The sequence below is a fragment of the Calonectris borealis genome, chromosome 2 (genome assembly GCF_964195595.1).
Source record: "Calonectris borealis chromosome 2, bCalBor7.hap1.2, whole genome shotgun sequence".
NCBI lineage: Eukaryota > Metazoa > Chordata > Aves > Procellariiformes > Procellariidae > Calonectris > Calonectris borealis.
This window is the reverse complement of record NC_134313.1, coordinates 145,253,480-145,279,102: the sequence shown is the minus strand read 5'-3', so window position 1 is coordinate 145,279,102 and position 25,623 is coordinate 145,253,480. Positions and strand designations below refer to the sequence as shown.

General features: G+C 41.7%; 1 protein-coding gene and 1 long non-coding RNA gene across 2 annotated transcripts; both read right to left on the bottom strand.

Annotated features, from left to right (window-relative positions):
* Positions 1–4,880: 4,880 nt before the first annotated feature.
* Positions 4,881–6,268, bottom strand: LOC142079490 (uncharacterized). The gene is made up of 2 exons (XR_012672691.1): positions 5,650–6,268; positions 4,881–5,506 (listed from the first exon to the last, which is right to left on the bottom strand). It is a non-coding gene; the product is annotated as an uncharacterized LOC142079490 (long non-coding RNA).
* Positions 6,269–9,058: 2,790 nt separating this feature from the next.
* LOC142079489 (1-aminocyclopropane-1-carboxylate synthase-like protein 1) lies at positions 9,059–24,514 on the bottom strand. Its single transcript, XM_075143773.1, has 14 exons — positions 24,353–24,514; positions 24,098–24,157; positions 22,585–22,655; positions 21,719–21,788; positions 21,327–21,393; positions 19,701–19,798; positions 17,887–17,964; positions 15,130–15,230; positions 13,330–13,416; positions 12,070–12,115; positions 11,333–11,474; positions 11,098–11,240; positions 10,784–10,937; positions 9,059–10,084 (listed from the first exon to the last, which is right to left on the bottom strand). The coding sequence occupies exons 1-14, from the start codon at positions 24,512–24,514 to the stop codon at positions 9,915–9,917; spliced, it is 1,449 nt and encodes a 482-aa protein (XP_074999874.1). The 3' UTR covers positions 9,059–9,914.
* Positions 24,515–25,623: the final 1,109 nt, after the last annotated feature.

Here is a 25,623-nt window from a genome sequence, read left to right as displayed (position 1 = left end):
TTTGCATTTAAACGTTTTTAATTTGTTGGCTGCAGTGTGATATGAAGCTACTGGTACTACCCCTGACAGAATGATTACAGGCACTGCACAGTACGGGCTAGCTCATGTCAGTATAGCTAATAACTGCACATCAAGTAAACCACTTAGGTATGAATTTATAAGGATACAGACAATCGCCCTGATAATCAGCAGAATGCTTGAGGTGTTTGATATAGTCATGCTTGTCAGGGTTTCCTGAAGACACCAAGTACAGTGAGACTTTAGCTGCAGTTGGCCAACACATTTTGAACCCCCAAAAACAGTTGTTAGGGATGGTGACTAATAAACTAACATCAGTGACATGCATAAAGGTAATCCTGAAACTACTGCAGCTGACTTAAGCTTTTGCTTCTTTTTCTGGTCTGTTAATAAGCTGAATAATTCCGTAAAACACACCTTCATTGATTTCTAATTCTGTTTTTGTTAACTTCTTAAACTGACTTCCAGCTGCTGCTGCCTTCCTATTGATACTCATCAGTGTTTCCAAGAGAGGCCCTAAGAAAGGAACAGATAAATGGTAATGTGTTCATGAGAAAAACCCGTTTTGAAATACAATACATTCCACTTACATGTTTTGACTTCTCTTGCCAGTAGTACAGCAAACCTGTGGACAGGAGATTTCTGGGAGCACAGGATCAGTCCTGGTAGTTTAACAGTTTCCAGCACAGACTGCTCAATTTTATTTTATTTTGTTTACTGTGAGCATTGCTAGTTTTGGAGATGCAAACAGAACTAGTAGAAATTGAGTGACTCGATAAAACAGATAAAAAGCTGTCATTAAAATAGTGATTAGATTATTTGTTGTTACATAATCCATTAATAGTACTTACTTTTCTCTTCAGAGCAAATAAAAACAGCAACGAGGTTGCAAATGCAGTTACTCCTCCAACTTGCATTACAGTCATTGTATCGTGGGAACTAAGGCGTAAGAGGCAACCTGTTAGTTCAAAATGCTCAAGCAGAGTGTAAGCCAGTGCAAGAAAAATGCTTAAAAGATTTAATCTAAAATAATTCCAAGTATTATACTTCCAACTACAGTCTAAAAAGACAAAAAATAATCTTTTTTTAGAGAACTCCTACTAAGGGAAAAACCTTCCTTAGTAAACACTAAGTAGTTTTTTGTTTGTTTTTGATTATACTGGGAAGTGCTAAAAAATAATCCAAATGGGCAAGGATTCTGATGGCAAGGTCCCTAAAGAGAGTGGATCCGCAGGCAATGTCTGTTATTAAAGCATTGTAACTTTATTTATAGGATTTGAACAATTGCACTGTCCTGTTTTTTCATGTCCAGAGCATCAACCAGTAACATGAGAAGAATGACTGACTCTCCAGACGGCTTCTTATGGACATAGCTGAAAGAATGGGACCTCCAAGAGTAATGTCTCTCTCTGAAAATTTCTCATATTATGAAAATGAAGGGCGAAAGGAAGACCACAAAGTGGACTCAAGAGCAGAAGGGATATCACAGGATCCCGTCGGGACAGGCTTTGCTGCCCTGCAGCTGAAGGAGCTGAGCTCACCCCTTATTCTCTCTTTCCTTGTTTGGTATCCCCCATGCCAAAATTGAGGTAGGTTTCATTCTTGCATCATTGGACTGTGAGTGGATACACTACTACTGATTTCATGGCCTTCTGTTAAGCTTCAGAGCTTTGTGACCAGCCGACAGACGTTTCCGTTAAGCAATTTTAGTTCTACAGATGGAACATGTAGCTAAGAGCTAAAATACACAGAGCATATATAATAAACTGAGTAATGAATAGAACATGCAGAGTGTGCCCTGATGCGTACTTTGGAGTTCCGTCTGCCAGCAGGAAGAAAATATCCTTTTTGTCGTCGTAGGAAATCAATATTAGCCAAGAACCTTTGCCTTGCAGAACAGGAAAAAGTTTCCATGACAGAAATAATGCAGACATTGTTTTTTTAAAACTACTGCACGGAGTATGTGCCAGCTACTGGTGAGACCTGTGTGTGCGTGAGTGGAATTTGGTGACAGCTCCCGGAGTCAGGCTGGGGGTGTGGGCGCCCCGGCCTGTGGTGCCAGCTGATGGAGCCAGTGGGGGTCTTTAGCTCCCGCCGCTGGGGCGGGAATGGTGTTTGTTCCCAAAACGAACACCGGGGGGGAACGGCACCAGCGGCTGGATGGGACTGCGGGTCGTGGCCCATGTGCCTGGTGTCGGCTGCGGGGGGGGACATGTGTCTGTGTCTTCCCCAGCTCTGGTGTGCGTGGGGTGTGCGTGTGCATTCATTGGCAAACCTAAAGCTGGAGCAGCCAGCGAGTCGGGGGGCCTCATGTCCGGGACAGGGTGTCAGTTGGGTGGGGGGTCCATGCTGGTACGCCCTGAGGCTCGTGTAGGTACGGGGAGCACGAGGGATGAGTGTGCGAGTGCCGTGTGTTTTGCTAGCGAGCACCACGCTGGGCCAGGATCCGGGCAGGGGTGCTGGGCGGGCAGAGGGGCCATGCCGGTACTCGAGGGATGCGCGAATGTGCGTGTGCTTGTGAACCTGGAGAGCGTCGTGTCTGCCTGCACGAGTGACCTCCTGCCTCTGCCAGCCCCAGAGGAGGAAGGGACGTGGCTGTCCATGTTTGTTTCATGTGAGTCCTGCATCTAGGTGCTGCTGAAGGCAGCACTTTGCCTGTGGCAGTGCATGTGACCGGTTGTGACAGCGTCCTCTGTCTGTACGTCTGTGGGGCTGTCCGTGTCCGTGTGTCTCTGTGATGCATGCTCAGCTTTGCTACTGAACCTGCAGGTTGAACCTGCAAACGGGATAGCGACTGCTGTGTCCCTCAGCCTGGGCAGAGGCCCCGGGACCCTGGGCTGGGCTCCAGGTGCCGGCCCAGAGAGGTCCTGGGCCAGAGTGGCTGGAGGAGGCAGCCGAGCTCCGTACATCACTTTTGATGCACTGTCATGGGGAACAAACTCAGTCTATTAAATACAGGTCGCAATTAGGCAAGGATGGTTGGAAATACCCAAAGTGGGTGGGAATTTAACAATTTTCCATCTAGAGAAATTTCCATCTGCTTTAAATGTGCCAGCACCTGGCTTTCTCAGCTGGACCACCAAGGTCTAGGGAAGTAGCAGCAATGACTCAACTATCCCTTCATTAGGGAGGCCCACCACAGGCGTTTGGTTGAGCGTTAATATCAAAATCAACCCCGCTACGGGACGGATGGAGATCCAGGGCACGTTTCTGAATGTGATACTGGATCATTGCTTACCTTAACTGGTGAACGACCACATTGAAAAAAGAATCAAATAAAATTTTCAGGGGTGGGAGGGGCTGAGGGATATGGGTGGCAAGAATTTGACCAACTCACACTTGAGGATGAAGACAAATTTATTAAATTAACTAATTGTCAGTGGGTAAAAGCACCAAAGCACAATCTGTTACACAGAGACGGAATATCTAGGTACCAAGCTAGTTCCTACTGGGTGGGGAATTACCTCTGCAGAGGAAATTATTCACGCGTTTAACCCGTGCTATTGATAGGAAAGTTTTTAGAGTTTGTAGGTTTTTGTAAGGAATTTACACCAGATTACAGTGCTATAGCAAATCCCCTGCAAAATTTGCTGCAAAGTACAGGAAACTGGCAGTGGGGAGAGGAGGATGCCAACATTTGGAATAAAATTATTACACCTATAAGGGAGTCAGAAGAATTTGGAAACACCATCAGTGGAGTCTACATGATATAAGAAATAGCCTTGGAGTATGCAAGTCACTGCCTTTTCAGTATAGAGCATGGTGGACATGGCCAGAATTATTCACCACAAGGGAATTAATGATGCCAAAGAGGTTAAATGACAAAATGGGACTTTTTTGGCTCTTTATGGGATGCCAGGAATACAGTTTTTGGGGTGTGGAACATAAAAGAAATAGCAGATGCATCTGCACATGCAAATCACCTCCAAGTGGAGATGGGGCTGTTAAAAAAAGGGGGATTAGCCTCTGAACAAGTATGGACAAATCCATGGACATGTTGGTGGCAACTCTGGGAACTGAATCAATTAAAGTCACGAAAGAATTCATGCAGTCTATCTTATGACCCTAGATAATATAACATGGGATGTTGCATGTATAACAGTACAATTAGACCTTAATGAACATCTTTTGCATATTATATGAGACATCACTCTGTATCTGTGGCCACTAGGAATATAGGGTCACAACTTGTCATGCAAGATAAAATCCCGATGAGCTTTTAGGGGTAAACAGAGTGCTTTCTGGGAAGGATGTTGAAAGGGGATTTGCCAGTTTTGAGTAAAGGGGGTGGGAAACGAGACATGGACCAATGCGCAACTTTAACAAACAGGATTGGGGGTTAGTGCATATGGGGTTGGGTAATACACAGAGAGATATGGGAAATCGATTACACCAAATGGATCACAATTCATAATAAAACCCCCTCGGAATCAGGCTCAAGTAAAGGTGGGTAGGGATGGGAAATTTGTGGGAGAAGTGGCCCTTACAACCACTTGAATTTTCCTGTGCCAAAACAATACAAGGAGAATGGTTTGCATTTGGGCAATGGCTTTGTTGAGAGGGGAATGCTACCCTCCTGTGGGAAAACATGACTATTACGCAAACACAACTGATAAATAAGTGTGTGGCTGCTTGGGCTTCTTCTAAAATGTGGCTAGGGTTCCCCTCTTGCTGCTGTGCCTGAGCTACTTTGCCGTGCCACGTGACAATCTCATTCATCCTGGCAAAGTCTGGATGAACACAAAAACCAGGAGCTGGCCCCTACAGTTTAGACTTAGCTGTAGGTATCCAGTCCTAGCCTTGCTTTGAGGTAGTGCAGCCTTCAACTTCAGGTAATGCAGTCTTCAACTTTACAATGAATATTATACAAGAAGCAAAGATGACATTTATTGTGGTTGGTGATTATGATTAACAAAGGCCTTAATGGTCTTACAGAACCGAGAACAAAAATATTAATAGATGTAGTACTGTCGTTTCAACTGCTCTTTACAGTTATTGAATTAGAAATATCAGACAAATAAATTATAGTTTAAATCTATTACCACACAGATAGAATTGGTACGTCTTAGCTAACAGAGTACATCTTTCCAAAATGATGAAAGATGAACGTGATGTCCCAAGCAGAAATATTTTTACAATAGTTAATAGTTGTTAATAGCTATTTTTGTATGGTCCCCGCCACAGAGTCTTGCAATTGTTGACAACAGAATTTTGCATTTGGCGATTCTCTCTCTCACCCACACAATCACGTGAATTTCTTGGTTCAGCCCTTCTAGGTGGCAGTTCTAATGCTGGCTCTTGGGGAACATCTGCTTGCTGACTGACTCCTTTATTCTTGCATTTGGCTTACAGCTTCAGTGAGGTTATTTTTCTCTGGTGGCTTCTTTTTTGATAACTTCAGTCTCTGCAGTGACTATAACAACTTCTTCACGGACAACATCGCCAGGTGGGTCACTCATGTTGATGAAACGCTGAAGTACTTCGATGTCTGTTTAATGAAATAGAAGTATAATTGGAATCTAGCTGTGGATAGAAAGGTTGGTTTTTACCTGAAAACATCAAGATTATACTGTGCTGGGCATTGCCCCTCTAGCTGACTCAGAACAGTAAACCCAGGATCTTTGTGCTTACATATGGCAATCTGGGCTCCTTCAAAATCTTCTGACTCTTTTATTTAGGGCGAACATAGCAGGAGTGTTCCTCTTTTCTCAGGAAGCAGTTTGGTTTTTCTTTAGGGACAAAGCTACTTTCAGAAGTTCCTGCTGCTCTCCTACACATTCTGTGTTCATGGTCCTTGTGTCCAGCTCTTTCCTGAAGATCATCGTCTCTCTGCCTTTGTCAATGCAATGTGCCTTGCTGTAAACCAGCTCTGTTAACTGATCCAAGTTCAAAACACACACAATTTTTTTTCTTAACACAAATCTTTCTCTAGGGGACATCAGTAGGAATGTTTATTTTTGTCTTCAGAAGGTCAAACTCTGATAATCCTTTTGAATGTAGGTAGTATCCTGTACAGTCAATGATCCCTTTCTTTCTGATAAGAACAAATTCGGATAAAATCACACTGTAAGGCTGCTTGTGGCAATGAATCTGAAATACGTAAGCAGAGTTTGGGAACCTCTTCTCTCCCAAACCTAGATTTCAGTAGGCCATTAAGAATTAAAGCAAAGACACCCTGTCCTGTTAATCAGCATGCCTTTCTCGAGAGTCTATTTCCCAAATTACAGGAATCCACATACAGAATTTTCCAGTTACCTCTCTCCTCAAGGAGTCAGGACATGGCAGAGTGAAAATGTCGTTTTGCTTGTTTACAGAGGAACGGGGTTTTTTTTCATCCTGCATAGGGAGGTGGAATGTCAGGAGATCTTCCCTCTTTGGTCTTTTGGTGAGGTGCTTCTTCCGCCAGGATCTTGCTGACTCATCGTCTGTCTGACTCATCGCCGTTATGTGCCGGGTTGTTTTTTCCACGTATTTCTCACCTTCCAAAATGTCACAAAACAATTAGTGACTATTAACTTCAAAACGAGAATCGACTGAAGACAGCATAATGAATGGCCAAGGGAAAGCTTCATCAATACTTCTCAAGAAACAAGGCCTTTATCTGTGAGATCTGGGTGGTCTCTGTGCACCTATCAGTTCAGTGCTGGATGCACAAGCTAGCTGTAAAGTCTGACTGCACAAAGTAGTCATGGCATAAGTGTTTAAAAATTAAATACACATTCAACAGAACATCATCAAAGGTTATAAGCAAATATCAGGTAGTAAAGCTTACTGAAAAACTTACCTATGTTCATCTTTTGCATACAATCACGAGTGGGACCGTCATGCGGTGTGCATTTTGTGTCGGGAGGATCAATAGTTTTTCATGGTGCTGATCCTAACAACTTCTGTTTCTCTCTTAAATCCTTGTTTCTAAAGTGCGTAGTAACAGACCGCTGCTAGGCAAGATAAAAGATTTGTCCCCCTTTCTTCTTCATGAGAAGCTGATCACAAACTTTGGAGGGAATGGAAGTAGATGCTGCATTTATTGTTGGCCGAAACAAAACCAAAAGCAACTGCTTCATACCTGCAGAGATTGCAGAGCCAGACTGTGGCTTAATTGCTCCCTTGGTGAGGTAAGTGGAAATGGTATCTTGAGACTTAATGCATCTATATAAGGCTATAAACAGAAACAAGTACTGTGGGATAATGACACAAATGTATTTTGCAATATACTTCCTCTGTAGGCTTTCAAGTCAAGCTTAACCTGTTTGTAATGACCTACCGCTCACCCTGAATAAGTTGAGACCATCAGAAAAGGAACTGACAAGTTCACCTCAGCTTTTAGTGACCAACAATACTTTTGACCAACTCATTGTAGTACTTCAAGGTAGAAACAAGTAACAATGTTTGTTGTAGAAAATTAGTGTAACAAAACCCAGTGCGAGATCTGGGGAAAAATCTATTCAACAAATCTCTTAACAAGTTGGTTTTACACACTCACATTAATACCATAAAGGAACGGCACGTGTGATATGCTGGCTTGTTGCCATCCTCCTCTTGCAGAGCGCAGGGCCCTCTGTTGAGGAGCCGTCTGTGAGCGCGCCGACCCTCTGGGCTTGCCCCGCTCCTTGGTCTGACTGACTGGGAGCAGCGTCCATCATTATCAATACAGACCATCCTTTCACCCGTGTTCTGCTCTTTCCGCTGGTGCTGGCACACACACTGCCGTCCGCATCCACTGCCCTCACTTTTCTGTTACAAATCTCTACATTCTCTCTTTCCCCAACGCTCAGAAGCAGAGTTTCAGATTAACCTAAGAACAGATGTACTGGGGCAAACCTGAACTCTGCGTAGTAGCCCAGCTCCAATAACGGCCAAATCCCAGCTTCTAGTGCCTCGGGGAAGGGTATTAAGACCCGCGCAATCACCGTATTACTTCCTGACACACTCTTACCTTTCAGAGGTGCGTATTTAGGACTCCTCAGTAGACTGAACTGACTTTCCCAGTTCTGCTGTATCCTTTTTGATGCAAGTAACCTTTGACTGCACGTAACCTTCAACAGCACACATGCAGGAACACCGCGCATTTTTTTGTAATGACAGAATACTTTCTGAAGTGTTTTCTATTTCTTCTCTAATAATTTCTAACATTCAAATTCCTCTTAACAACAAGCTGGTGTTTCACGGGGGGATCATTACTGAAGAGTAATGATCATTAGACCCTACCATATTGCTTTTCCTTTCCTTCTGCCTACAGTAAATTTCATCTGCCAAGTGCAGTCAGCAAGTTTTGTGAAGGTCTTCTGTAGCGTTTTATTACCGATCTTTGTTTTTACAGGCCTGAAAAACTTACTCATTAGCTTTTTTTGCTGTTGGTGCTGTTCCACTCTTCACTCCCTGTCAAGATCAGATGAGTACGTTAATCTCTACACAGCAATGGCGTGACACACCCGGAGCGCTGGGGCCCAGTGTTCTGGGCTCTCCAGTACAAGACAGACATGGAACAAGTCCAGCGAAGGGCCTCAACAATGATTAAGGAACTGGAGCACCTGAAATACAAGGAGAGGGCGAGAGCTGGGACTGTTCAGCCTGGCACAGAGAAGGCTCAGGGGGGATCTTACTAATGTGTATAAATACTGGACAAGAGGGTGTAAGGAAGATGGAGCCAGGCTCTTCTGGGTATCCAGTGACAGGACAAGAGGCAATGGGCACAAAATGAGAAAAGGAAATTCTCTTTAAACATAAGAAAAAACTTTTTAGTAAAAAAGAGTGATCGAACTCTGGAACAAACTGCTGACAGAGGCTGTGGCGTCTCCATCCTTGGAGATACTCAAAACCCAACCAGACCTGGTCCTGGTCAACCTGCTCTGGCTGACCCTGCTGCACGCAGGGGCATTGGACTGTACGATCTCCAGAGGTGCCTTCCAGCCTCAACTATTCTGTGATTCTATGAGCTTTAAAAATTGCTGTATGGCAGATTATTTATCTTTATCCGATCAGCCTGAACAATGTAAGGTTGCCAAGTTTAAATGCCACAAAAAACAGGTCAAACGCCATGTTACTATCAGGAGCACAAATTCCAAGTTTATTAGGGATCCATAGGAAGGCAATCCTCCTACTGAGCCTCTACAGCAGCAGTCTGTTAATTCTGCAATTCTAGTTTTCTCTCACCAAACCTAAATAATGGAGCAAATGGTGAATTAAGTCTGCAAATACTTAAATAAAAACCCCAACAAATCAAAAACAAAGCAAAAAAGTCCCCATACAACTCTGTCAAATACATTACAGACCTTCAAGGTTTTTTTATAGTTAATGTATGAAAACACTATTCAATGAATACAGGCACACAGAAACAATCTGAAAGGGAGCCTCGAAGCCAAAAACCTAAATGCTTTCTCAGAAAGTACTCACTTAGCATGCATATACCAGAAGGTGTATAAAATGTTTGAGACATGTATATGTTTAGAGATATCTCATGAATATACAGAAACCTTTTGCCAGCTACAAAAAGGTTAGAAAAATTTGAATATCACATGATTCACTACTTTCAGTATTCTGATTAAAATATACAGTCCATAAGATATAGTAATACGCACAAACATTTTACCAGTGTTTTCAAAATTTCATAATTCAACAACTGTGCAAGTATATATTAAGACTCACTGATTTTACTGACACACAGCACACTTGAAATGGAGTAAACCCAAGTGCTGTGCTTAACAGGGGCTAATTTCACAATATCCAGGAGGTCCATTTTCCTTAAAATTCAACTTTAGCAAGTCCACTTGCAAGATTATTAATGCCAGCGAAGTAAGTATTATGCAAGGTTACAGACAAAAATACTGAAGTCATGCACACCTTTAGTAAACATAAGCATGCTAAATTATACCAGATCATTAAATGCATATATGATTTTAATAAACAAGTATATTTTTCAGCTGGGAGACATCTTCTCCTGGTGTGTTTGAAGGTTTGCCTGAAGAATCTTTTTCTGGATTGCATAAAGCATCTGCAGTGGAAGATGTGCTGTTTGTGACTGGTTCAGCAGCGTAACTGTGCAACATTTGCTCAAGTCTCTGAATACCTGTAGAAAGGAAATACAGAGGGAAATATTGACTGGATGTATGGAAAAAAAATTCACCGTGAGAGTGATTAAACACTGAAACAGGTTCCTCAGGGAGGCTGTGTAATCTCCATCTTTAGGCAGTCTCAAAACTTGACTGAACAAGGCCCTGAGCAACCCGCTCTCTGACTTGGAGACGGGCCCTGCCTCGAGCAGGCAGTTGTACTAGCTGACCCAAGAGTCCCCTTTCAATCTACATTTTTCTCTGACTCTATATGCTCCCGTTACTTCACAAATGTCCCCTTTGCCAATGATATAAAGCATTCATTCAAGGTTAAGTATTTTACAGCGCAAGAGATGGATACATTTTTCATATCCAACATGCGCCACATAAAAATGAGGGATGATGGGGAATTCCCGCATGTTACAAAGCATAATTTGAAGGAGTAAAAATCCTTTCACATAAAATTTGGTTCCTTACTTCTGATAGAGTAAAAATAAATTTTAAAATTAAATTCTGAAAGCTTTAGAGGTTTAACATAATTCAACGTCAGTGGTTTGTAACCAATGCTCTGGGCCAATCTAATATTTCTCAGTTCATACAAACTCTAAAAATGCCCCTCACAAGCTGAAAGAGAATAATTAGGTTTGAACTCATTTATAATGTTTCTTAAAACTTGTGTGCTACTATATGCCATATTAGAAGTAAACCCCACTTACACAAGTAAATCTTATCTACAGAATCGGAGAAAACCAGTCTAAACCATCCAGGCTCATAACAATAAAAAGCTTTTCCAGGACTAATCAGGAGTTTTTTATCAAGGAGCTTCTGCCATAATTCAAGTTCGGCTTCAAATGTCTGTGATCTTAAGAACTAAAAGAAGAAAATAATTCTTTATTAAAGGTTGAACAAGTGCATAAATTCATTGAAACGATTTTCCAGGACCTGAAACTGAAGTATATAATGACATGCACAAGTAATTTTTACATTTCCAACTTTTACATTCCCACCACTTTTCAAACTTCTTACATACTTTTCTGAAGTCTGCCCACACATAGAGTCCTCCTGAACTTCTGAGCACGGGTATTCCAACATCTGCAAGCCCATCCACAAGAATATTCTGTGCTTCTTTAAGTCGCTTTTTGTTGGTGGGAAAAAACACATTATCCAACCAATCTATCAAAGCAAGAAAAATATAATTCTGTTTTATTTCTACCTGCAATGGAAAAATAAAGCAAGTAAATGGAAACATTTCTAGTGTGGCTAACCTCTGTCCTTAAGGAACTGACTGAGAACATGCTGAACAGGTCCAGGACAGCTATGGAAGACAGCCAGTTGATTCACAGCTTTCTGAATTTCATGATTTCTGGTGTACAATACTGCAACTCTGATACCACTCATACCAAAATCCTTGGAGGACAAAAAGAAGAGAGAGACGTGCAATTTTTACTTTATGTTTGTGCATTGTCAAGCCACCGAGTCATTGTGATGCACAGGAAAAAAACCTTCTGGAGTAAATTCTCAACGTTGCCACATGGAGTCCCGAGCATGATAAAAACCAGCCAGCAACTTCGAAACAACCCTGTGGCAGGGAGGTCAGTGGCTTTAACAGGGTTGCTTTACAGGCCAACAACTGAAAACGTGCTTGGCTCATACCCTTGGGCTGTTTCCATTATACCCCACTATTGTTTCCAAGCAGTCATCAGTTTACTGTTCCCTCCAAGAGAAGAAAAGTCAAAATGCTACAGATCTGAAACGTGCCTATATGTTTCAATGCCTTTAATGCGTATGTGTTAACTGTTGCTGTTAAGTAGATCCCAAACTAAACTCTGAACTTTAACAAATTTTACACTACCAAAGAAGAGAACAAATTAATAAACAAAGAGAAACTCAGTTTGGCACCTATAACACAAATTACGTCAGAATTTTAGCCCAAAAATTAGCCCAACTAATTTTTGTGGAGAAATATCTGAAATTAACACACAAACATAGTATTTTGACCTACCTTGCTAAAACCCCACATAAAATGTGTCCGTTCTGGATCTGGTAAACTGAATGAGAAAAGAGGAAGACAAGAACTGTTGCTATAGAAGAACAAGTCATGCAGGTTACAAAAATGTTTAAATTTGTAATATTGTAGTAATTTTTTAGTAAAATTGGTATATAATCCTTTAAAGTGACATGACATTTTTTCAGAGATCTTTTAACAAAACATTATCCTATGACACTGACCTCCCAAGTGTGTGCCAAGGCACTGATTCACACAAAAAAAAAAAAACGAGAAAGGATCTGCACTAAGATGTAACGGTCCAGTTAAAATCCCAGATTCCCACTGCATAGTTAGTGATCATGCCCATATTAAAACAAAAGCAGTATTTCCATAAGTGATGGACAACTGCTCTTGTACTTGATGGAGAAGAATTATTTGCTCAACTGTGCTGCACCTCAGGCTAGGGGAAGGGAGAAGTGAACATTTTAGAGCATGCACCTACACTGTGAGGTGCAACTAAACAAAATACACCTCAGTGTACCATTGCAGACGATGTTTTTTTCTCCTTTGTGTAACATCGTGTAAGTAGGGCCAAGGCTGGAAATTTCCTTCTTCAGCCTAACGGAGCTGGGTGAACTTTCACAATAACAAAAGTATTTTTTTAGGCTTCATTTGCGATTCATGATCTTGTATGGGTGACGCAATACCCAGTCACTCACTGATCTTGGTTGTACTTGGATGGACTTGGAAATTTCCCATCGGTATGAAATTTATACAAAGACAATCGCATACTTTTGGGGAAAGAAGTTTTATGAGTCAGATACCAATAGGTTTAAATATTCTTGAAATATTTATTCTTTTCATCACCTGTTAGCAAACGAAGAGCCCAACAGCATACTAGTCAGGAAGGAGACTCATTACAGCAGGGAACTTGCACAACCTTAAGCAACTTCATTACCATTACAGTGAGAACCTTACGCTCAGGCTGTGTAACAGGGAACAACGAAGAAAAGCAGTGCAAAATGACGAAGGGCTCTGTCAATTTTTGTTGTTACTACTGTATCATACACATCAGCTGGAAGCAAGAGATCTGCCATTTAAAGCTGTCTATGAAGAAGATCTCTTGTATTAACTAGTCTCACAGTTGCAAAGACTTGGATATGAGTTCATTCAAACTATACCAGTTACACTAGCTAACCAGAAGTTTGAAAAAAATGGCATGGGTTCTATTTAGGATTAAATATCTTCTGATCCCCGCTAAGAAATCACACTTACCAATCTAAGCTAAGAACGCTGGTGAAGGTGGTATCATCATAAACAGACAGCATGTATATTTCATCCATTATTACATGTAATTCATGTCTACATATAGAAAAATACAAGCATATTAACATATTTAAAAGAAATTTCTTTGCATATATGTATGTATAATCTCAACTACTGCCATAGCAAAATATCCATAAGCATGCCTATTTGCTATTATACTCCCCCTACAAAGTTTACACAAAGAGGTCACAAGGCATACTGTGAGCACTTGTGCATCACCAACTTCTGTTTATACATATTCTATATTTTGCAGCAGTAATAACATTCCATATATCTGAAACAAACTCCAACCGCATGCTCCGTCCAATGGTTCTCTGGAATATGTACAGTCCCACCCAACTCTTACTTAAAATTTAAAATGAACACAATGATATATTATGAATTTTTTTACCCTGAAAGATTTCTCCAGTGAGACTTGAGGTCAAACGCAGATGTCAGACTTTAAAAAAGACTCGTCATGCACTTAAGACAACTCTCTAATACACTCTCGCTATGAAAGCGACAGTAAACAGTAAGCCATGTTATCATACTTGATATCAACAAGCCATGCACATTATTTATAAATACTGAAAAAATTGCAGAATGGTTTTAAACACTCAAGTAGTGCAGGTATCCTCTTCTAAGTAAAACTCATTTAATTTGATCATTGAATTCTGTAATTTTTTTTAAAAGGAAGTTTGGTTTCAGAATAGTTTTTACATTAAAAATAAAACTATTGTTTCTAATCCTTATCCTCTAACATTATTTTAGTACCAGCTTAAGTTAGTTGCATCCTGAAATCCATGGGGGGTGCTGAGAAAAGATACATTTGCCTTTTTAAAAACTTGGTAACTGGAAGCAGCGCATTGAATTCTACCAACCTCCACGAAAAGAAAATCATGCCAAAAATGCAGAAATGTTGTGTTATCCCCAGTAACCTTTGGTAATTAGTGAACAATTAATACCAGCCTCCTCTAAGTTCGTCAGAAACTAAGTATTGTTAGCTTTCAAAGTGTGTACAGGATTTTGCAGTCATTCTTTGGCAGAAGCTTACTGAAATAACAAAGGAATATATATTTTCCTAAAAAAATATAGATGCTTTTTAAAAGGAAGTGTTTTTTCTCCATCAGTACTCAAGGGATTCAGGGGACTGTTAGAGCTTAGAACATGAACTCTGAGCTTGTTAAGGATAAAAGAAGTGGAATGGGGATGAGATATTTCAGAAGTATCTTCCTTTGACGGAAAGTGAACTGCTTGGACATCTCGAGCTAAGTAGGTATAAAAGATGCTACAAAACTTCAAACCGTTGACTTACTCCTTGCCAATTCAATGACTTCCCCCCAATATCAAATGTTAAGATTTTTTTATTTTGATAATGTTTCAAATGACGGTGATGGCCATGTTTATTACTACTGCTAAAGACTGATAATCACCTGTTGTCATTTTTCTGAGCTATGCATCAAAGCAGTTTAATAAAGAAACATTGTTAGGCAAATAAAAAGCTCTGTAAGTTTAAACCACACATAAAACAAAAAAAATCCCACGAGTATTTCATTAGAAAGACATTGTTGGAACCCAGTTTAAGCAATTTGTTCTAGTGTTCCCAGAAAGGCCAAGTAAATAGGATAGGACATGATCAGGACCCTGTCCACCACCTCCTCTGAACATGCACAAGCAAAGATCAGGCAATAACCAAAGGTGAATCTTCATCACTGCTGTATTGCATTAACAGAAAATGAGATACCGAACAAATAGCACTAGGGCTCAAACCTGTGCGCAAACTCTAGACATTCTTTCAGTAACTGTGCTGGGTAAATGTCCCCTAATGGATTGTGGGGGTTGATGAGGATTAATGCTCTGACTCGGATGCCCTGGAAAAAGAAAAACTGATAGTTGGAGACACAGACAATGTCAAACCAATGACTAGCGAGGATGCAGCTAGGAAGTTTGTGAACCCTTCAGTGAAAAGCAGCTTTTGAAAATTATTTAGTTACATACTATAATTACTATACAGACTAAGGATCCAGCTACCAACCTTGTTTCATAATTTATCCAATACCACCCCAAAAAACATACTAAATAGTTTATCAGTAAATGAAAATCAGGTTAGCACTCATTTGAAACACCCATTGATATCAACAGGCAAGATTATGGTGTTGTAGGGATTAATACTGGTTCTGCAGGTATACTTCCAAAATAATTTCCCAGGACTGAGCAAAGTTACTGTTGATAAACATGGGAAAGCTGAACAAAAATTGGACTTTGACATCTAATAACCTGCCAAGTAATTAATTTTTCAATGCTGCTTGTTTCTTTAAACAAGTAACAGAATCTGCAGAAGACTGAAAATTGAATTACTTGGTGTTCTATGAGATGCGCAGAGGTCTTGGGCAAACTTTTTAATTATATTTATCCACAGTGCAGAATTTCTGTTACGGAAATTCTCTCTCCACAGAAGCTAAGTATTCTACTGTGTAATAAGAAGAGTCCCACATGATCAAAAATTAGATTACAAGTACAAACATAACCAGTCTTTTTAATTCTACAGGTATTTTTCAGAAAATAATCTATTTTCTATTTGCTAAAAAAATTCTTAATGTACATTAACATAAGCTATATGCAGCAAATACATTCTTGTACAAAATGAAACAATGCAATGACTACAGCAGAAACTTTCAAGACTTTAAACATACCAGCATGAGGAGTTGCTTTATTACTTCATGTTTGGGATAAAATTGAAATTAAATTATTATTTTTTGTTTCCGCATCTTTAATTTTCAGAAAACCTCACCCACTGCAAATTCTCACTCCACCCCAGCCTCCTCCAAAGGAGACTGTTTGCAAAGACCAATTCCCAAGGAACTCCAGGAAATAAAGTTCAATGATGAGGAAGCCCTGATATTTGCTTTCCCTGCCACGTGCCATTTGTTTGAACATCAATGGGTACTGTGAGCAAGAATGTCACAAGAAATGAACTTTCAGTGTACTGCCTTTGATTCCAGCTACAGGAAGAAATTACCTGAAAACAAGATAAGATGCAAATACTAAGCGCAAACAGCTGTTCCACAAGTACTCCTTGCACAATAGCGTATTTAGTGTATTTGACATCTGACGTGTATTAAGCAGAAGATGCTGAGTGAGGCTTTATTGTTCATAGGAACAGCTGCTGCGGGCCGGCAGTTTCTCAACTGCTGTTCAGGTCTAGTTCCTCCAGCTATTTATGGTATTACATGTATCCAAAGCCGATGTTTATAATATTATTCGTGAGAACAGCTGCAGCTCTAGAAGAGTTAATCTCTAAAGAGTTAATCTGGTCTGTGATCCAGCACCTTGTCCAGCCGGGTCATGTCCTGACAGCCACAGTAACACAGCAGGGATGCTGGCTGCCTCCCTCTGCTAGGATCAATGATAAATGTCTGAATGCTTGGGGCCACGTAGGCTGGCAAAGGCACAGACAGATGACACAGACATACAGATGGTGTCTAAACATAGGCACCATGCTGATCAAGCAATTAGCTAACTAGGAGAGCACCAACATATCTATAAAAAAAAGTTCGCACACATTTGTGTGTATCCAAGATACCCACTTTTTATATGAGATCTTACTTATAACTGACCTTTATAAGTGACCTTCCTTGCAACTATATGCTTTATCTATTGTTAAACCTCATTATCTATCCTGGAAGAGGACACAAGAAGTTTATCTCACTTAATCACTACTATCACCACCACATCTTTGGTAAAATGTTTTCCTATTCAGCCTGTGCTTCCTCCACTGGATCTTTTCAAGGATGAGCACAAACAGTTAAGGTTAAGTGCATTTATAATTTTCCGTTAAGTGAGTGGACTATGAATATCAAGATAATAAGAATAGGAAACATTTTAGCCTGAAATACTGGTGAGCACTATTTTATGGACACTCACAAAACCAAATATTTCCACAGGGAAGACAAGCAGTTCCAAAGACAGAGAGGAATGTGAAAAAAAAATAGTATGTGACACGCAATAACATCCTCATTTATGCAATCCCAATCAGAATAAAATCTCTGTACACGCTAAGGATTTTGAACTAATGAAGTTTCCTAAACTCTGGAAAAATTACATTTGTAATTTTTTGTTTGCTAGCAATTCCTTGTTAGCTGGAACTCAGAAGAACCCTCTTCAAAATCACATTAGACATGTTTCTTTAATTAACTGGGTTGTTAGGCTCTCTTCTGAGGGTCAGAACAATAGCTTGTTTACACCACTTTGAATTCCGTTAAAATCTACAGAGAAAGAAACTTGGTCTTGAAACACAAGTTAAGGTCTGTTCTTCATAAAATAGAGTCAGGGAGTTTCTCTGCATTTTGTTACAGTGCCCAGATTATAAAATCGATTTGAGTCCTGTTGCTAGAGCTGGACCCACCTCAGTCACAAGACTGAAAATCTGCACAGATGAAACTGTACAAATGCGTCAATGCTGAGAACATACGCTGCTTACAAAATAACTAGGAAAACATGAAAATCGGAGATCAATGTTATTGATACCTGCTTTTTAGCTCTCTGTAATGCATCTTCTAATTTTTCAACTGTTAACTGGAAAGGGTGACTTTCTTCATCAGTCACCTACAGAACAAAAAAATCAACAAGAATAAAAAATATTAAAAATATTAAAAAATTTAAAAAGAAGATAGTGAAGAAACACTCCCATCTAGTGAAAATACAATTGCTACCAGCTTTTATAAAATAAAGGAATATGAAACTAGGATCACTCTTTTCTACATAACTGGGTAAAAAACTGGCTGGACGGCCGAGCCCAGAGAGTTGTGGTCAACGGAGTTAAATCCAGTTGGCGGCCGGTCACGAGCGGTGTTCCCCAGGGCTCAGTACTGGGGCCGGTCCTGTTCAATGTCTTTATCAACGATCTGGACGAGGGGATCGAGTGCTCCCTCAGTAAGTTTGCAGACAACACCAAGCTGGGCGGGAGTGTTGATCTGCTGGAGGGTAGGAAGGCTCTGCAGAGGGACCTGGACAGGCTGGATCGATGGGCCGAGGCCAACTGTATGAGGTTCAACAAGGCCAAGTGCCGGGTCCTGCACTTCGGCCACAACAACCCCAGGCAACGCTACAGGCTTGGGGAAGAGTGGCTGGAAAGCTGCCCAGAGGAAAAGGACCTGGGGGTGCTGATTGACAGCCGGCTGAACATGAGCCGGCAGTGTGCTCAGGTGGCCAAGAAGGCCAATGGCATCCTGGCCTGTATTAGAAATAGTGTGGTCAGCAGGAGTAGGGAAGCGATCATGCCCCTGTACTCGGTGAGGCCGCACCTCGAATACTGTGTTCAGTTTTGGGCCCCTCACTACGAGAAGGACATGGAGGTGTTGGAGCGTGTCCAGAGAAGGGCAACAAAGCTGGTGAAGGGCCTGGAGCACAAGTCTTATGAGGAGCGGCTGAGGGAACTGGGGTTGTTTAGCCTGGAGAAGAGGAGGCTGAGGGGAGACCTCATCGCGCTCTACAACTACCTGAAAGGAGGTTGTAGCGAGGTGGGGGTTGGTCTCTTCTCCCAAGTAACCACTGATAGGACAAGAGGAAATGGCCTCAAGTTGCGCCAAGGGAGGTTTAGATTGGACATTAGGAGAAATTTCTTTACTGAAAGAGTGGTCAGGCCTTGGAACAGGCTGCCCAGGGAAGTGGTGGAGTCCCCATCCCTGGAGGTATTTAAAAGACGTGTAGATGAGGCCCTTAGGGACATGGTTTAGTGGGCATGGTGGTGTTGGGTTGACGGTTGGACACGATGATCTTAGAGGTCTTTTCCAACCTGTATGATTCTATGATTCTATAACTCAATTATTTTGTTTTTAAATGTTGCCCTTATCCATGACTACACTATCAGCAACTTACAGAAGAACTTGTGTACTTGAAAGATCACTTTTTTTTCCCCTCTGACTGTATCACTTGGTCTTACAAAAGATGCTACCCCCCTCTTTGACTTGCCTCACAGGTCACTGAGCTTTGACAGGGGGAACCAATGTTACAAAACTTATGTGGTAGATGATACATCTTTCAGTGCTTAAGGGGAAAAATTTGCAAACCAGATTTACTTGTAGTAGGAGTGACAGACTTAGAGCTGACAAATTATAATTCAGCATGTCAGTGCAGAACAGCATCTGCACAGACTGAACGTAACCCTACACATCTGATGACACCGGCCTCCTGTCATGCTGCAGTCTGAGAAAAAGACAGGCTGTCTCTAAAAGTGCTAGACTGCTCCCGTCTCTTCACTTGGACTCGGTTTGCATTTTCAGGTTTTTTTGATTGTTCCCTGTGAAATGTCTGTTAATGTACGTGAATAGCTAAAGCTTTACCTCACTGAACAAGGGCACATGAACAGGCTGTATTCCGCCATATAGCCATGTTTTCGAATTTATACCACCGTAGTATGGAGCTGGGATAAGATATCCATCTAAAAGCATTAAAAAATGAAATGAACATTTCTCATGAGCAATTATTTCATTATACTCTAATCGACTAAACTGGCAATCTAAGAATTTGACATCTGGTTTAATCTCAAAGCCTTCACTGTGGCCTAAACCAATATTTAAACGAAACTGAAAATTTAGCATACTTCAATCAATCTGAATTCTTTCCCAATATTCTTCCTTAGCATTTGCAATAGCAGATTCGACAGTTGTATGTATTTTCAGTAAAAGGGAATGGACCTGATCAACTACTTGTTTTATTTATTTATTTATTTAAATAGTAATGACAAATAATGACCTTGCTCTCAATATTTTGCTAATGCTCTGTACTATCAATTTTTCATAGGAATTGCTGCACACCTCAACTACTTTCTGGTTGCCAAGGTGCTATCTTGCAGCCAGGGAGCCTACTGCACTGGGGAACTTGTTTCTCTCCTCGTGTTTTTCCTGTGAAGTAGCCCCAGGTGTTCTCCTGGAGATGCTGCAAAAGCCCTGCGTGACAGGCTTCCAGAGGGGACGGAGTGGGCTTCCTACGTTAACAAAGGGGTAAAAAGGAGCCTGTCAGCACTCAGAGTTCCTCTTAAAACTGTGCAAATACAATGAAATCTGAACATATCAAAATAGACACGGATACGAGTGGCCTCCAGTAAACATTAACATTTAAAGCTAAAAAAACTAATTGGTTTCACAGCGCTTTTGCCACCAATATCCTGAAGTCATTGCACCAGGTTACTCTGCATCACTCCACCCTCCTCCCAAGGGCTTTTGGTGCCAGTAACAGGGTGCTACAGGGGTGGCGCAGCCTCCTGCACTGGAGGCCACATAAGTCATCCTGCTCACCTTCCCTCCCTGGCAGGTCTTTGTGGATCTCCCCAGTCTCTGCTGTACTGCACGCCTACGCTGCTTTTCTCATTCCAAACCAGAAAGGAAACCTTCTCCCTTGCTGAGCTCTCTTTTTCCTCCTACTGTCTACTTCTGCTGTGAGCAGATTGTTTCCCGGGACTTCACTCCTTCTGCTTTGCATTCCCACCTCTGCTTCCTCCTCACCACCACCTTTATTTGACCGGGAATCCCTCTTTTGCTGCAGCTCCTCTCCCCTGTCCCAAATTCCTTCTACATGTTTTCCTTACCCAGTTACCCAAATTTTCAACCCAGTACGCCTCCCTCCCTGTGTAACTACTCCCTCCAGCTTCCACCATGGCTCCCACCTCTTTTTCTCGTAACTTTTCTAAATATATTGCATTTTCTTGATATCCTTCTCCTCTTCCTACAATGCTCTTAAAAACTATTGATTGCATTCCAGAAAGTGACTGGGCCTGCTGATACCTCAAACATCTTCCACCATTCTAGAAATAGAGGCATTATTTCAAAGACACTCTGCCAGTGACAAAGAAATACCATGCCTTGCTTCATTCAGGCAGTCAGAGTAACAGCAGGCTGTCAGAAGTCACAATACGATTATATTCGTTGCTAACAAATGTTTTTAAGTAAAATAATCAAGTTTTTACTCACCACCAGCATCACATAATACAGTTGACAGAGCAGCAAAAACAGCACAACAGCCATTCATAACAGTTATCTGAAAGAAGTAGTACAAACTTTCATTTAGCAATGAAATATTTGGCAGAAATATCAGCACTTGTTTGAATTCATAAATTCATAAATGTCAGCACTAGTTTAAATTCCAAAAAACAGAGTGAAAAAGCCACACTACGACACTATAACACTAGTCCTTGAGCGTTATACCTTGCCCACTTTTTCAAATGGAAAAGTAACACTACTAAGACTTCTGCAAATCTTGCATATATCCCTCCTGTAGCATCTTGCTGACATTTGTGTTCAGATTTATTCATCTTTATCAGTTAAAGAAAAATAAAGATGCAAAGATAAAGCACTTGTCTTACATGTTCCGGATTCAGTGCTTTTGCGGCTCTGGCATAGTCAGTTAGAAATTTGGCAATTTCTTCTCTGAAGCTAAAATACAGAATTAAAGTCAAATATGCAATCACGTATTTCTCAGAGAAAAAAAAAGCACCAAATACACACAGAAGAATGAGGCTTATCAAACCCAGAACAAACGCATAATTCATTCAGTCACGAAAGCCTTGAAGATTTTGATTAAATAATGTAATTTCCTCAGATATCCAGTGTGCTACATTTTGTGAGACAGAAGCACACAGAAGCCATCTGTTACCTTGAATAACAGTGACTGTGACTCAACTATTACCGCTGTACACTAGAAAAAGGAGGAAATAAAGAATCTTTGAGCCCGAGTGGGATCGATTTTTGGAGAAAGGACAATAATTTGGGTACCAGAAACAGTGAAGCCTGAGTCAGTGACAATTCTTTAAATCAAGGCAGGCTTTCAGCCCGAGTGAAGGCAATGGTGGAGTTCCTATCGAACTTCAGGGAGCCAGTATTTCACTTCTACTCTTCACAGCCCCCAGAGTTTCAGTTTATCCCCCAGTGAGACTAGAATGAATCATTCCAGGAGCGATTCACCACATCAATACGATTCACCACATCAATACATGCTCTCTTGCCTGCCAACAAGCCCCCAGATCTTCGCCCTTTGGCATCCTGGGTCTTTGTGGCACACTGAGGGTGGGGAGAAAACGAGAACACAAATCCAGAAAATCCAGCGTGCAGGTAACAGTAAGACACCTATCCTTGGGGCTGACCAGAGGAATGAAACCGCACCCAGCTTCACAGGAGCCATGACTAGCACTGACAACAAGCAATGGGATAAATGGGAAAATGAACTTCTTACCTCCTAGTACCTTGTGTATCAGAATACTGGAAAAGGTGAGGCTCCAGATAATTCATGTCAGGTCTTGTGAGCTAGTGACATGAAAGAGAGAGACTGTAGAACACAGCGTTCTTGGGAGTTTCTGTTCTGCTATACCAGAGTAAAACTTGATTATTTTTTAAAAGCAACATTATTCAGTAACACTAAGGAAATGAAGAATATAAAAATTCATGAGTTACAATTATGTTTATATTTTGCACTTCTCTTTTTTAGTTTTAAGATATTAGAAAACAACATTAAAACATCATCAAAACAAAGGAAGAAAATAATGAAAGAATTATTTATTGGATTATTCTGTCATATATTAAAATAAGTCCTGAACAACAAGAAAAGCATCCCAGCTGTACCTGAGAGATTATGCAGCCACTTCTGAGATATATCAAAGCTCAAACAATGCTTGCAGTATTTATGATATCAGCTTTTAATTCACATGTCAACTTCGATCAGTTTCTCAACCAACAGAAGAAAAGTGACAGCAACCCTATCTGTCACAGAAGAAAAACAGCTGTATTATCAGCAGTGGCTTTATTGCTCTCAAAGCGGGTGCCCCCCCCCCGAAAACTGTCTCATTCCTATATTCATTGTGGCATCGATTTTGGTTTATTCCTAAGAAAAAATATTCTCCCCAACTGCCAGCACTGCCAACTCATCAGCTAACCAATCTGCACACTGAATTTATGCCCGACCCTCCGTCACAAGCATTGCAAATGCACTAGCAGTTGCACGAGTGCAAATTCATTACCTCACAGAAGTAGGAAGGAGAAGAAGAGGTAATTAATTGGCAAGCTGCAGAAGCTGGCCTGGCAACTAGATCTTCGTTTCGCTAACACATAAGGCAGAGCACCACACTTTCCAGCAGATGAACTAGAATTAACAACTCTGGGGAAAATATCGCCTTTAAAGAATGTGCAATTTCCCCATAGCTGGGTTTCCGAGACCGGCTCTTACTGCAGTGCACAGCAGTGTAACGATTAGGATGTAGCTTTAATTTGCTCATTTTTGCTGAATTTCATGTATGGAGCATTTTCAGTCAAAGTTTTGGCTCTGCCATCACACAAGTGAGCATCTTGTCAGGCCATGATTTTCCCCTCCGAAAATACACTTCTTCCTGAAAGCTACCATTCCAAAGCAATATTTTCCGCTAAAACAAGAATAGACTCTTGTATCAGTCCTGTTCGGAGAACATGCTCAATCAAACATGAATGAAGTTCAAACAAAACCAAAACTGTTCTGGTTTTTCAACCAGAGGCGAGTTTTCAGTGTAAATATTACTTGGCAAATTGTTTCCTAGTGCGCAATTAGCGCAGTACATATAAACATACGAAGTATGCTTCCTTGTGAAAGCTGTTAGTCACAGCACCCTCAGTATCCCACCCTCTGCGTCACTTTGCCTGGTTGTTAACCGGACACTTCAGAATTGTCAAAGACGCGCTGGCGGTTAAATCCCAGTGAGGGAGAAGACAGCAACACTTACTCTCTCCTCCAGTAAGTCAAAGCAAAGCTTGTTCTCACTTGTGCCCAAATTCAGGATGCCCTGGAAGAGACGGCAGCTGTTAAACGACAGCACTGCAGGAGGAGGGACGCACCCGCCGGCTTCTCGTCCTGCCCGGCTGCGCTGGCAGTACCCAGCGGGGCTCTGCGAGCCCACCGCCGCGCACCCGCCGCCCGGACGAACCGGGCGGCCGGCGCCTCTCCGGGACGGGGCCCCGGGCCCGGCCGCTCCCCGCACCTGCGGATTGAGCTCCCGATCGAAAGGGTCGGCGACGTAGAGGGCGAAGGCCGCCTCCAGCAGCCCCGGGGCGCCGCCGGCGATGCGGGCGCCGCGGGCCGACAGGGCCGGGGCCGGGGGCCCCGCGGCAGCCCCGGCAGGCCGGGCGCCGCCGCCGCTCATCCTCCGCCCGCCCCGGCCTCCGCAGGGCTCCAGCCGGCCCCCGGCGACCCCGCGGCGAAGGGCGGGGAAGGGGACCCGCGTCTGCCGGGCACCCGGGCTCTTATCCAAGATCTCCCTGCTGCATTACTGGAACAGCACACTAAACCTTAGTCAACGGATTGTCATTTCAGTGTACCTATGACAGATTGTTACCGTTTGGCCTCTTTTAGAAATGGGAAAACTAAAGCAATCGAGCCTCAAAGCAAGATTTGTACCATTCCAATCCTATTGTGCATATTCTAATCAGAGAGAGAAATAATCAGGTATATGACTTCCTAAAGAACTAAAACCGATTATAGAACTAATGCCTCAAAATTTGTACCTGAGGCAAAATTGGGTATTAGTTAATAAATGCTAAACTTTTTGTGTATTACAACAGCTTGCACTGACGTCAAACACGTTATCATCGTGACCAAGTTGCCATCTCCCTTGTGCTTCCAATGCAAAATATTTCACTTAACCCATGCTTACATCTGATGCCAAGGTCATGCTAACAGATGGCCCACTGTTAAGAGAGGGCGTGTTAAGTGCAACAGAGACTCCACGGACCCCGGTATGACATGTATCGAAGGAGTGCCGATTTGGAAGACCTCTTGCCAAACCACCTTAGCTCCCCTGGCCGAGGCTCTCAAGCAGCAGCTGTAAATGGGTTATTCCCAAATGATGCCTGTGAGAGAGTGAAGTGAATCCTTACCTGTCAATTGACATTGACAAATTGTAGTCTGGTCTCCCAGCTTCATTCCACAGGGTTAATGCTACAAATACCAGCCTAACTCATGCAAGAAATTCCGTTCTCCTTCTGGTTGCTTCCAAATTACTGCATTGCTTACGATTTTATGATTGCTATCTTAACTCCCTGGTAAGTAGGCTTCACTCCCACCCTACTGTATCAGCTTAGGAGGTATTAAATAATAAACAAACAGATCCTCATGCAATAAAATAGCATGTATCTAATTTACTATTTTCATAATAAATAGGAGGTATGAAATAAATTAGGCAACAAGTAAAATGATAAATTAGATTAATAATATTAAAAAAGCCAACTATATATTGTTTCAATTTTTTTTATA

Coding starts and splice junctions, on each gene's coding strand:
- LOC142079489 (XM_075143773.1), bottom strand. CDS start 24,514: ATGAGCGGCGGCGGCGCCCGGCCTGCCGGGGCTGCCGCGGGGCCCCCG. Junction 24,158..24,352: donor ATCGGGAGCTCAATCCGCAG/GTGCGGGGAGCG, acceptor CGTCTCTTCCAG/GGCATCCTGAATTTGGGCAC. Junction 10,938..11,097: donor TGTGGGCAGACTTCAGAAAA/GTATGTAAGAAG, acceptor TTCTTCTTTTAG/TTCTTAAGATCACAGACATT.